Source organism: Chlamydotis macqueenii, chromosome 4 (assembly GCF_036417535.1).
Source record: "Chlamydotis macqueenii isolate bChlMac1 chromosome 4, bChlMac1.mat, whole genome shotgun sequence".
NCBI classification, from domain to species: Eukaryota; Metazoa; Chordata; class Aves; order Otidiformes; family Otididae; genus Chlamydotis; species Chlamydotis macqueenii.
In genome coordinates, this window is record NC_141559.1 from 62,329,803 (window position 1) to 62,344,534 (window position 14,732).

The following is a 14,732-nucleotide window of genomic DNA, read 5'->3' on the forward strand; positions in this document are numbered from 1 at the left end:
TGCACCACTTGTTATTATAGGGTTGTACCCAGCATGTGGTTTGCTCTTTATCACACATAGCAGCTTTTCAATCCTCTCTGGAATTCAGGATATTATTTTTTATCAGCGTAGTACCAGATTATTCTAAATTCAAGGCACACTTCTTGTTCTACCACCTATGAGGACCCTTTTAATATTCAAACTCATATTTAGAGTTATGTGTGAGGGAGTCTACCATGATTTCATGCTCCTAAAGGTAAGGGTGGCAACATAACAACTGCCAGTATGCTCAGAGGTCAGACTGAAAACTAATATGAAATCACCTACTGTTCCAGAGCTCTTTTCTAGTTCAGAACAAGATGGGAAAAAGCTAAGTAGGTGCCAAGCTGATTCCAGAAACTTTCAGCAAAAGGAGATGAACTAAGATTAAAAAAAAATGCTCTGACTTTTCCTCTAGCAACTTACGTGAGATAGAAGGCTAGAGAGAAAGTGAGGCAAGTTGGTAGTCACCTGGTTTTCTATCTCTGTGATCAACTTACCATGCCACATTAAGTGATAGCCACTAATTTATGTATTTTATTCTGTCTTACTAAACCTTAGAATAGATACAGGACTGCATGCTGAAGGTCCCCGTTGTCCAGTATTCTGTCTCTCTGATGTTGGTTAATGATAGAAGTGGACAATTTTCTGTAATCTTGAAGAGTATCTTAAAATCTGCCTCAAAAGCCTCAGGTGAGAGGTATCTGTGTATATGCATGCACATACATACATATACACACACACACACACATTTAGCTGGTATTAGGTCTCCATCTGTAATTTTTTTTTAATCATCACTTCTCTTTTTTTCCTTGTGAAATTTTCAGCCTCTTCTGTTTTGATATGACCTAAATAATAAATCATTACAGTGTATGAAGCAGTTTGCGGCTCCTTTCAGATCAACAGGATTCCTTTAATCTTCTGATTTCTTCACTTCTACTTGTCTCATTAAATATATATTCTACTAATTTAGAGCAGATTACTACCACCATAATCTTGTCTCAATTAGAATCAGCTTCGTTTTCTGGAATTGTGTAATACAGTTACTATATAAGAAGAAAAATTGTCAAGAAGATGGTTTACCCCAACCAGACTTAGTACAAGTTATAAAACCTGCAAGTTTTTTTTGAAGAAGTGGAGGTGTACACTTGTGTGGGAAAAAGATAGACTCCAGTATTAGAGATTACATTAATGGAATTTTCTGTAGGTGCTGGAAATCCATGAGAGGTAGGTAATAAAATGAGACAGCAATTTTTTTTTTTCTTCTTGCTCTAGTCTTTCTTCCTTCTCTGATTCTCCACAGAATTGGGAAGAACTCAGTGATTTATTGTTATTTAAGCTGCTTTCTCCATGACTTTGGGTTTGCTGAGTGTAAAATTTATCAAAGAGGGAGTTAATACATACTAAAAGTACTTTTATGCTATTTTGTTCCTTCTATAATACTCTGGAAAGCAGTTCAAAGGTCTAGATTTGATTATTTTTTTATTAATAGCTATAGTATAAACATGAAGAAGTTGGTTGCATTACTGAAAATAGAATAGCAATATGAAAAATATATCTTGACTATCTTGATCTTTCCAAATGTGCCTTCTCCTACAGTGAATGCTGAAGAAGTGTGCTGAATTTTGCTTTAGTAAGCTTACAAAGAAGGAATACCAAGATACAAATATTTTTAACCAATAATTAAATCTTTAAAAACATCATCTTAAATAGAATCGTATGCCTTATAATTAGCCAGAATTCTTTCTTAGAAATTACAGCACTATACTGTAGATAGCTACAAATTATGCATGAATATTTCCCTATTTTGGGATCCTTAAATAATTTTGAAAGTCCGAAAGGAATTTATTTCTAACACTTCTGTGCCAATTACATTAAATATATTTGCTGTTTTTTGTTCCCTCTTCTCCCAGAGGCTATTCCATGACACTATAGATTACATATTTTGCTTCTTTTTTCTGTTTGTTTCTTTTTTTTTTTCCCCTGGTTTCTTGGTAGGTATATCTGTCTTTAAACTAGCCATACTTGCTTTAGAAGAAATAGATGTATGAACTGACTAACTGGAGTCCTATCACTTTACCGAGCAATATACTAAATATTCAACTCTGGTGTTGCTTTCTTCTTTTGCATAGACTAGATGATTTGCACATTTATGAACTATTAAGCATCTTCTATACGCTCCCCTCAGGAGGCTCAATAAAGACATGAAATTATTTCTGCCTAGGTCACAATTATTAATTTCAGTCTCTGTGTAAGATTTACATTTTACTGCAGTGTAGGAGGGAGAAATGAAGCCAGGGTTAAAGGGGAGCATAAATTGTTAGCTTTTGTCAGTTTATATTATCCTCGCTTACCACTCTGTCTGGTTCAGGAAATTTATTTTATCTTCCTGTAATCACCTTCCTGGATGCAGTTGGTAAACAAGAAGAATGCAGATAAAAGACAAAATAAACAAACATAAGGTCATGCCTTGCATACTACATCTAGTATAAAATAAACATGAAAGCTTGATTGAAGTTACTCATTAAAACACTGCTACTGCTGAAAAAGGTTGAGAGGTAGCTTATTCGAGTGTGATATGGGAGATCTGGGGTCAGTTGGTGTATTGAATTCTCTCCACAGGCATGCAGATTCAGACCTCTACTTATGGAAGGAAGAATCTTCCTTGACGTGTTCATTAGAGAAGACCAGGCAATGTTAACTGAAAGCACAGTCAGAGAAATAAATTTGCAATGTAAAGTTTATTTAAAAAAAAAAAAAGTTCCAGCCAGCCTGTATTCACAGAAATCAAAGCCTAATCTGTAACTAAGATATAAAGATAGAAACAGTTACTTTCTGTCGTGTTCAGTGGGAAATTGTACACAATGATTTGCAAGGTCTCTGTAGCAATACTGTATTTTGTAGAAAACAACAGAGGGGGGAGGTGGTGATTTTTAACCTTTGATCCCTCTCCCCACAAACATACTTTTCACGTATTACAACTGATTCAAATCTCAATTTAATGGCTGTTTTGGAACCTGCTTTTTTAAAACAAACAAAAAAAAAAGCAGTGTGTGATCCAGACAGCTAAGGAATAAACTCTGCTTCTTAGATGATCCTTCTTGAGGAGGGTTTGTTCTTGATCTGTAGTTGTGCTGAGATGGATAATTTGATTCACAGCTAGAAAGAACTGGAGGTTTTTGTTTCACATTTTGCTCTCAAATGCTGCATTAATTGTGTTGTTCTTTTCAGCATAGATGCTTCACTGACATTTTAGAATTTGTTAATATGTCTAAACTTCATGGAAAAAAATAGCAACCTTGTTGATAATATGAAAATTGCCAATCCATAATGGAAATACCTGAGCTTTTACTTAAGACTTGTTATTCCCCTTAATACGAAGGTTTTAAACATACCTTAATTAGAGGCCTTTTGAACAGTAATAAGAAACAACTACTATCATTAAAAGTATTTTATTTCTACTGTAAAAATTGATATATGCTGTCCTGAGTGACAATAGTTACACTCTGTAGACAAGTAAAACCTCAGCTACAACAGCAGCTGCAGATGTGGCCAGTTGCAAAGGCAGTTTCATCATTATCATGCAAAATATAGGTTAAATATGCAAACTAGCGTGTGGTTTAATCCAGTAAAAGTGGAATAGCCTGTCAGAGAAAGTACACTGGCAAATGGGAAACCAGTTGAACATGTTATATTTTAATTTGCAGAGACAAAAATGACAAGCAATTTATTTACATAAAACTGTACAAAAGCAAATTAAATTATGTAAATATTTCATAAATAGAGGTGGACTAGCGTTTAATACATTTTTGCCATGTTTAGCATAGTTGCGTGCATAGTGACTCATAATAAACAATGATAATTTTTTCTCTGCTTCACTATCAACATCCAAGTTGCAGAACAATAGTCAATGATTAATATTACAAACAGATCGTACCACACCGAATGCAAGTGCTTTAAAATTTAGGAAAAAGTTGTCTGAAAGCATACCCCAGGTAGCTGGTGAATGTTGTCTTCTTCCTTGTGTTTATGGTCTTCAGTCAGCAATACATCTTAACAGATGGACTTTCATTTCTATTGCTATTCCATCTGCTTCATTCCTTAAGGAAACACTGTATATTTATCACCAACGAAACAAAAGGAAAAATATTTTGTTGTTCAAGTTCCTTACAAGTATTTTGTAATGGCTGGATTTATGGCAAGGTCTTTATCCGTATTCTTTTTTTTCCTGCTTGACAACTTCCTAGGGTAGCCTTCAGCCAATCATTTCAATCTCATTTGAGTTCTTCCCCTGCATAAAAATAATGTTTAACTTTTTTTTTCCTGAAACTCAGGCAGCAGGCCAGTCAGAAACCATATTGAATTAACATAGTGGATCTGAGATCCAGAATGAGCATTAGATTTTAGACCAAAGCTATTGAATTATCTAATACATATAAAGTTATACATCAACGCATCAATCTATAAAAGTATCCTAATGTAAAATACATGCAAAGCTCATTTTAGTTTCCCATGGAAGGAAATAAAAAGATTATTTCTACACTGTACAACTGAAATGTGATGATGGCTAAAAGCAATTTAAAAAATTAATTGTCAATTTTCCTGGCAATATGAACTGGTGACACTTTGCTAAATAACTATAATATAAACTGATCATCATTTTCCAGGCAGCAGAATTAAAAACAAATGAAAATAACCCCAAACTCCACACAAATAGTAATAAAAAAATCCTCAAGATCTACTTAAACCACAACTTTGTGTTATTAACGCTTAAGACTGGTCCATTAACTGAGTTTGGCAAAAGGCTTTTTTTTTTAAATATATTATTTATAATTTCTCAGAAAATAAACACAGGTAAATATACAGGTTCAGAAAAGTTGAGAATAGCCCCTTATCCCTCAGTGTCCAAACCCAACTACCACTTTACCATAATAATAGGTATAAAAGGCACAGTTGCATATTTTGCATTCACCCTAATTAATTTTTATAGCTTTAATGGTTTATTTTTATACAAAAGCACTCTATTTATGGAGTCGCACCAGATTTAACCTACTTCAAATAAAGAGGAAAAAAACAAACACAAAATATATTTGTGTGTCATGCCAGGTCAGAAGAGTAATCAGAATATTAATAGTGGCTAGTTCCACTAGAATTACTGTGAATACTTACAATAGACAGAATTTTTAAAAAATTCTTTCACACTCATTTTAGCTCTAAGGAGATGCACACAAGTAAAGTATTTAATGACTGTCTTATGTGGTGCAAAAATTGGTGAGTGATGTCTGATCCATTTAATCTGAAGGTCTTCTGTGACCTGTATTATTAGCCTTGTAGAAAAAGGGTCTAAGAATATATGGAATCCAGCTATCTAATTTAATTTGTGTGTGTGTGTGTGTGTAATACTAAACAAAATCTTATTAAAGCAAATTCTGTTGAACATTTGTGTTATGCAATTGTGTATTCTGTTGAAACGTGCAAGAAAAATGTGTATATTTTACACAAGCATTTTTAGAAGCATTTTTAAACAAGTACTTACAGATTATACAAAGCAGTAACTGCTGTATGCAGTCTCATAACAAAGTACTAGTTTGCATCTCCCCATATTACTTAAATAATTAAACATAAAAATGTTCAGCCATTATTAATCTTTGATTTTAATATTTTCTTTCTAAAATGTACCCATTCGTCATAACTGCTATACACAAACTAATGTTACTTGAAGAAACTAAACTCAAGAGAAGAGAATGAAATGGCCAATAATGGCACAACCCACTATATGCAAAAGTGAATTCAAAGATAAAAGTGATGAGTTGTACTGATTTACCAACCTCTACTTTACGCTGTTTAAGGTTATCTCTACGCAGTTCTTCAAAGCAAGAAACTACCCAAGGCTACTTTGTGACTACAGTATACTAGAGAACCATCTAGCCATGCCTTAATGCCAGGTTAAACAGCCAGGGATTTGAATGCTTTCCCCCTTTTCAAGCTGTCTTTGCTGTGTTGTTCGATTGTCGCTTTCATCCGATTATCTGAGCTCAGTCTGTGATCATTACTACAGCATCAGCTACAAAGCAACTGGTTGAAGTTCTGCACATTTTGTTGCTTTTATTGCACAAAAACCTGCTTCATTTCCTTTCCTTTCAAGAAGCGCTCACCATGAGAATGGTTACAGCCCAGAGCTCTTGCATATCACCATAGCTTGAACTCCTTTTGACTCATCTTGACCTGCTAGATGAGTATCATACCACTGTTTATCAGACCATTTTCTACCTAGCCTAAATGTTCCAAGTCTTGACATCATTTAGTATTGCACTTCTCTTGGTTTTAATGCACTTGTGTTTCAAGAAAACCTGTATTATATATTTGACATAGTTGAAGCAATTTGTAACCTGCAACACTGATGACAAAAGATTTAGCAATCATTCCTCACACTCTGAAAAGTAGGTGTTGTGTTTGACTTGTAATATTCTCTTGTCACTGCATCATCCCATTGTGCACCCTTTTCATCTCACCCATTAACATAGCCTTCTATTACTACTATTTGTTTTTAATTTTGATCTTAAAAATTCCCTGGAACTGGCGTATACAGCATATCATATGCAGTCTCTGCTACAACATATCATGTCATTACAAAAAACCCCACATTAGTTCCTTTGGGCATTCAAATGAATCGCTCTGGGAAAAAAAAAAATGTGTCATCTGGGCTTGCGATCTGTGCTGCTGTGCAAAATGTAACTAAGGGTGAGTTATGAGTACATGTGTGTGTTCATGAATATATTAGTTTTCTAAGCCAAGCCCCAATACTCAGCAGTTCCCCTGATCCATTTTGTGGTCTTTGGCCTTTTTGTTATTACCATCTTCCCAGCTAGATGTTAGTCTTGCCCAAAATAATGATTTCAACAGTTTGTCATTACTATCCTACGGTATATGTGTTACTAATTGTGTTTACGTTGAAGTAATCATTACAGAGAATGAGAGAGAAGGAGAGAAAGGGACATAGCAAGGACACGTTTGTTCTATGGTTAAAACAGAACCAGGGTTCATGACTCATGGGAAAGTATGTAATGTTTTTGACTGCAGTCTCAGGCTGAACGTATTTCTGTTGTTTCCAGCCTCGGATGAGAGGTGAGGATATTAAAGCTGTGGTCTTCACAAAGTGCCTATTAATGATTATTCCTTTATATTTTTTCTCTACATCTGTATGGTTTCTGAAGGATTGTCTCTGGTGGGGATCAGCAATATTCAGATGATATGTTTTGAATACATTTTCCCTGACCTGTTATCCTCAACAAGCCAGATGACAATCAAACAAAATGAGCGGCTTAACTCATGCTTCTGCAGAGGGGAAACAACGGTGTGTTGTGTCCTTTTTAATCAAGCTCATTACTATGGGAGGAATTTGCAACCATATATTTAGGAAAATAAAAATCAGTGAGGGGGAATTAGACATGCAAGTAATGTTTTCTACATTGTACATTATAGTCAGGCAGACAGTATAATTAAATGCCTGCTATGGAGGCAGAAGTGGCAGGCAGATCTTTTGTCTCTTTGGTGGCCCCCTCTTTTTGTTTCTTATTTGTTTGTTAAAATTGTTTTGACTTTAAGACTCTTGCCCCTTTTCTTTCTTATAATATGAAAGAACTTCGCTGCTGTGAATTTTAGCCTACAGGTAAACTTCTCTTCTAGTTAGAGTATTGACAGGAGATGGCTTGTATTCCCCTGTCTGTGTAAGAGGGATATCCTCTGGATTGCCTTCTTCATTTTTGCTGAAACTAGCTGCGCTGAAGGTCTCATAGGATGAGGTCAACTTTTTGTTAAGGAGGTTTCTGTTGCGATCGCCCATGAGGGAGGCTTCTCCATTGGCCAGCTTTTCCTGACTGCCTCGTTCATCAACAGGCATGAAAGTGGAGAGTTTTGGCTGGCTCTTCTGCTTTCTTTCAGGAGAAGTGCGAACTGGCATCCAGCAGGAGTCCGAGTGGCCATATTCGTCACACTCTCGGGTACACTTCCCTGTCAGGGCTACATCTGGTAGAGGCCTTGAATCTGAAAGTAAAATAGAGTTGTCTTTACAAATGCATAATATTGCAATGACTTCCAGTGAAACTGAGAATCATTAAATTCACAAAAGGTATTTTTAAAGGTCTTGATAAAAATGTTGCAATAAGTTTCTCAGTAATAGGTTTTTTCCTAAATTGTGTGTGCCCATAGGCAACAAGCATATCTGTACAGTTATCCTCAACCTCAAGAATTGAGAAATAAGACTATTAACTCACTTCCTGTGCTTGTAAATCAATCTCAAAAGCATTTGGAGTTAGATACTGAATGAATTTTCATGTCTGAAAGAGTCAACCAAGCACTTAACTCCATGCTGCCAATTTTCTTGATATTATTAAAAATACCTTTCTTTGATTTTTTTTTTTTTTTTGTCAAGAATGCTTTGACTTTACTTGAAAGGAACCTGAGGCTCCCTACCCTGCAAATATTTATGAACATGCTTAGCTCCTCGCAAGTGAGCAGCTCTGTTTTTGACAATGTCACTGAATTTGCACATCATGTAAACCTCTGCTTGTATTTCTCAGGACTGGGCATTTATTGTTGGTACAGAGTATGTTACATGAATTGTTCAATTTATGATTAGTAGGAACATACAAAAACCTGCTTTTGGTTATAAATGTAATCTAACACGTACAGATAAAGCTATTCAGAGTGTTGTATGTGTGTGTGGAGGGACAGGAAGAATCTCAGTGCTGCCTAAATAGATGCACTGACTTTTTACATGCGGCTTGTTGTGTTAGAAGGTGTCCCGTTCCAGATCATTGCGTCTAAGCTTTCTAGCTACTGTACTTGGAAGAGCTTTCACTGAAAACTAGCAAAATTCAGGGGACTGCAGGATTGACTCCTACCTGATAAAAACACAGGTGGTTTTTAATATTAATATTTTAATACTTTCATTACAATAGAATTAGAAAGATACTTCAACTGTTTTAAGCACTGGGTAAGATTCTGAAACCTTGCTTTTATTCGGTTACACTGTACTTTATGGTCTACAAGTAATAACTAGAGCTGCATACAAAGACAACATGATATTCAAATAATTACAGTTGACAAAACAAAAATCAACAAATACTTTTTTTTTTGTTTATTTGTTGTGACTTTCATATGATATGACTTATTTGATGAACCTTTTAGGTTTTTTTAATTAAAAAATTTATTATCTTGAAAAGGAGCAAGAAGCTTCAACATGGAAACACAATCAGGTACTTCATATGGGCCAATGCAACTTTCTACCTTCCCTAAATTAATGTGAACACTAATTTTATCAGTAAAAACCTATGCCTTATAAAATATCTTTCAAAGGCCTATTCAGCCTTCATTTTGTTACTTCTTTTTTGCCTATTTTTTCTTCGAGTCTGACTGTCAGATGACCTTCTTAAACAGTGACAATTCCAACTATGAAATTTTTATAAATTCACCAAAAAGACCCCTGCTGAGATTTTTTAAAAAGTAACCAAAAATCCTTTACCATTTCCAAAATAAATGGTTTTAATTTAAAATATTTACAACAGATCCTTGCAGAGCAAGTATATTTCATTTCAGCATTTGCAGATTTAATCCTGATACTGTAAAATGAAAAAAAAAAATTGTAAAAGCTCTTGAAAGTCAGATTTATGTTCATCCTATCTTGATTTTTTCCATGCATTTAAAAATTAATTTAATTAGTAATTTGTTGTTATATTGTAAAGATTATGCATTTTATTTACTGTTAACATTTGTCAACATTTTAATAGAATATACTGTATGTATTCTATGTAAACATACTGTATAATATTTCATACTTCAATATATCACTGATTTTAATGAGGAAAACAGTGCTGATATTTAGATAACTGAGAAACTGTAGCTGAAATGTATAAGGCTGGGAGGAAGGAACTGAGGGTTTTTTTGGTTTGTTTGTTTGGATTTTTTTCCCTGGTTTTAAGGCTTTTGCACTTAGACTCAGTCATTATTCTCACATTTTTTTTTCAATTAAGAATAGAAAGGCAATGGAGAGTTACCAGCCTATCAATTTTCAGATGACTGTTTTCTGGAGATGTAGACAGGAAATGGGGACCGTAACAGGAAAATTCTCTATTTGTCAGCTAAATCTCATATTATTCTGGCACTACCTAAAGTGAAGAGGCATAATTAACTGCTGAAGTGCATCTGATGTGCTTTGATTTTTAAACAAAAAAAAAAAATCCTCTTCATATTTTTACAATAGGATAAATAGCCTTCCCTTCTAAAATTTCAATAAACTCTTCAAACATTGCCTTATTTACAAAGAGTGACCATTAAATACTATGCTTGCTACTAGTATTTCAGTTATTACTCTGGTAGAATATTAGCAAATGCTAATCAAGGCAATATGTCTGACTTATATTTAAAATACAGACATTTGTGTTTATGGAAAATAGTTTTGTTGTTGTTGCTTGAGGTTTTCTCCCCAGACTGAAACAATTAATGTCTCATTATATCTGATGGTTTCTTTTTGGTGCAAAAAAAGTCTTGAGCCAGCAATTCTTGGGTTGATAAAAATCCTTCCCTTGCTAATGACCCTTAAATCATGCACTTGAAAAATTACCATTTTGCATTGTAGTGCATCCCCTACTTACTTCTGGACAAATATTGGAATCCCTTTTTATAAAGTTTGAGGACTTGCTGTTCAGTTCAGCCTTATAGTGCTGTTCTACGAAGCAACAACCTCTAAGTCAGCATGTGGCTGACTCACTCTGTTGGATTATGTGATAAACCTCATTTTCACACCCGCAGAAAAGCTCAGAGAGACACTGGAAGGATAATACTAACCCAAATAATACCGTGACAGGCTACTCCCAGGCCCATCACAGGAGCCATCAGCCCATCAAAGGCCCATCGACCCACGCCCAGAGGAGCACAGGGGTGTACAGCGGCAGGTAGGAACACAAGTCAAGGACTTAGGAGGAACAACAACCTTCTTGTCAGTCCCATTGCCCAGGTGTGAAACCCATCACCATAAGTCACTGGCAGCTGCTTTCCAGCTCACATTTCTTCCTGACAGGGGTATTGTTGCCTGGGTATGTAGGACAATTTATGGGATATGGGGGAAAAGAAGTTTGGGATAGCACAGGACTTATGTGATATTTAGCGGAGAAGCCAAAGGGAGGACAAGGAAGAGTTTTAGGTGATTTTGGGAGGAAGGAAAGTGGGAAAATAGAGGGATAAGGGGATAAAAGGGCTAGTCACATGTAAATAGTCTGCTCGCTAATAAGCTTGTCTGGTTGTGCCCTGGATCGTCTGTCCTATCTTCTTATTAAAATCATTTCTAACTCTTTCCTGGGTATGTGTGCATAGGCATGTATACATATGTGCATGCCCAGTCTCACTAGTGGACTTCCATCCTGCCCAGCTAGAGAAGGGAGCAGAATGAGGCCACTGGTACTGTTTGTGTTTGGGTGCGTGCTCTGAGTGTCTGTGACTTGGGTGGCCCAACTGTGTATATGTTTGGTGTATATGTATGGTCTGTGTGTGTGCCAACTAGGAATACATCTTCATCTTTGCTACTGGTTGGAGTTGGGGACATGAAGCAACAGCAGCTGCCTTACCTGCCTCAGGCTGTCAGACTTGGTGTGATATATTTTCATCTAAAACACCCTTCAATTAGTATTTGGCACATACATTTAATGTAGCCTTCTACTCCATTTCTTTCTTGCATCTCTTCTAAGAGCTCGAATCAGGAGAGCATTTAAGCATACATTTAATCTAACATGTTTTGAAATCTGTTGTATTTAACTGCTTTTCTATTTAAAAGATGGACATCACTTCACCATTTGGCTGGGGGAGGAGGCCATGCAGGGAAGAGGGAACTTTTTGTGTATGATGTACCAGAAGACAGGTAAAACACCCAGTCCTGTCAGAACTAAACTATTACCAGTACCTAAACTAGGCAGTTAAGGACAACTTGGGTACTTTATATACACTGTAGTAGATAACAGAGATTTAACCTTCATTTCTAATAAACTGCCACAGTGCTTTACCTACAAATTAACAAAATGTATTTTTGCTAATTCCCTTAACAAAGAGACCCTCTTTTGCAGAGTAGTGACTTTATGTTCTTCTTTTTACATTGTCTAGCCCATGGAGTTGTGAACAATCTCCAAACTTGGAAAAAGAAAAACAAAATTACTCTTGTCCTTTAGTATAATTTACATCCAAATATATCTTTCTCTAAGTGACATTCTTTTTTAAGTACTTCCCAGTTTAAAAGTTAAACGCTTTAGTACTGATCACACTGCTAGCTGACAAGCCTAATAGAATATGACACAGCAAAGAATTTGTCAGCATAGTTGGCAAATGATCAAGGAAGAATACAACAGATTTCTACCAGGGTTACATATCTGGAAACTGACTCAAATAAGTGCTTAAAATGCCAATTATGAAAAAAAAAATCACAATGCTAATTAGTGAGAAAGCAAACCTAGAGGGATGATATTTCTTGTCATACAGAAATTTGTAGATTTGGGGTTAGATTTTAACAGTTTATACATAGATTACTCAAATTTAAGCTTTTATTTTCATGAAATTATCTTCAGAGTTACAATGGAAGCTGTCAACTAAGTGAATTTCAAACATACTGTCTTATGGTGTCTCTACATCAGAAATAAGTATTGTTTGACCATTTACAAAGCCGTTGTAAACCCAGTCCCTAAAATGCAGATATTCAGACAAGTTTTTAGTTATACATGTAAATGGAGACTTAAAAAGTGAATATTTGTAAATCAGATTTGATTTGCAACTACTCAGACTTCAGTTTAAAAAAAAAAAAAATAGAGGACTAATTTACAAAGTCTCACAATCTGCTTTGTCATTGCATCCAATATAAGCTTCCACCACTAATTTCCAGAGTTAGCCGACAAAAGTTAATTTTCGAAAAATTATAGCTATCATTAATCCAACAAATCTTTAAACATTTATCACTCTTGTCTGAGACAGTGATAGCTTATGTTTCCCATAAAAAATTTGTATGAAAGCATGCAAATTAATGCTGTTATTTATATGTATGCTCATGCTTCTTTTGATTGTAGCTGGCTTGCTTCAGGGCTAAAAAGATTACTTGTTCTCAAAAAAGGAAGGCACCTATCATGGCAGTGTGGAGAGGGGAAATATGTTGCTCTATATCCAATTTTAAGCCAAAAACAATTAACCAAAATATTATACCCAAAAGTTTTTAATTCATTTCTTTCCTCCCATTCCTTACCAAGAAAATAAATATATTTAAAGTACAGAAAAAGTACTATGAACACAGTAGTCAACAAATAAATGTTACAAGTTATGCTTTTTTGTGCTCACATATTGCAGAAATATAATCAAGGATACACACTTACTCTGTCTCTGCTACGCACTGCATATTTTTAAACAACATTCTGGTACAATATTTTTTACACAAACTCAACATTATCAATTAGTCATGACATGTTCCTAGCACACAAACACTTTTGAAGAAAAATGCAAGGAGATTTTCATTTTCTTGTCTTTTGTAAACCACACACAAATTCTATGGTAATGACGGACTTTAGATGTGCTTAAGTAGTCAAGACTTCCGTTCCACTTGTTGTCTCTGGAGACATAAAACCCTCCATAGCGATATTGACACCCTATCTAGATACAATAACTTGAACTCTGCCAGAAAGAACTCTGTGACTAGAAAGCATTCCTAGGTGTAGACCTTTTTTTTGGAGGAGTACATGACCACAATAGACACACAGTACTACAGCAGTGCAACAGTACTTCTGTAAACCATGCAGCTTGGTCCACAGGATCTGAGGAGTCATTGGCAGATAAGTTATGAATAGTGTCTATGACAAATCAACAACTACATGCAGATTTTACTGCCTTTTCCCATTGATGGACTCATAATATCCCTACATGTTTCCAGTTATTGAAGTTGTGTAAAGGATGCCTATGCAGTAGTTCCAGACTACTGTGAGAAAATAAAAATGAATAGCAACTAACATATAGTACTGATAGAGACTGTGGCTTGGATAAGCCACTTTTCATCCCACCTTGTCCTGCACCCTACACACAAATAAATTTGGAGGACCTTCCAAAATTCAAGTGAAACACCAGTAAAACTGTGTAATTAAATAGGAGTCCATTTACATAGCTTTTATACTACCTGTTTGTTGGTTTTATGAGCTATGTGATTGGAGACATAATAGAGCTCTTAAAGCTCAAGTATTGACTAAATGATCAGAGAACAATAATGCAGAAAACATCTGAGAGGGTACATATTGTAGGAAATCACTGTTTAAGGGGGAAAAAAAAAAGCTAAGCTATAGTGATACACAGCTACAGCAGTACTATCTTTGAAATTCCTGCCTCTTAATTGCAGTAATTCAGGAACTGCACCCCAGTTAGTGCTGTGGCATATTCTGAGATGCCAAGACACTATTAAAATACTTAAACATGTTTGAAGGCATCAGCAACTTCTTTCTCTGCACCTTAGGCTAAATACAGTTAAACAGCAATTGAACATATCTCAAGAAGCATTTAGTGCCTCAAGGCTTAGACCGCTGTCATTCTGAATGTGGTATTATTGTGTACTGCAGAGATAGTGCATGCCATCTCTAAAACAGTCTTACTGAATAAAGTCAAACACAAATCCACTGTTTGAGATACGCCAACTGCACTGAAGTAAT

At 35.4% G+C, this 14,732-nt stretch overlaps 1 protein-coding gene across 1 annotated transcript in view; it reads right to left on the bottom strand.

Moving 5' to 3' along the window:
- Positions 1–3,693: 3,693 nt before the first annotated feature.
- PCDH7 (protocadherin 7) overlaps positions 3,694–14,732 on the bottom strand; it is a 300,985-nt gene continuing 289,946 nt past the window's right edge. Inside the window, exon 3 of the mRNA XM_086747707.1 lies at positions 3,694–8,061. Within this exon, the coding sequence (XP_086603833.1) occupies positions 7,682–8,061 (380 nt within the window). The 3' untranslated portion in view covers positions 3,694–7,681. The remainder of the gene's footprint in view (positions 8,062–14,732) is intronic.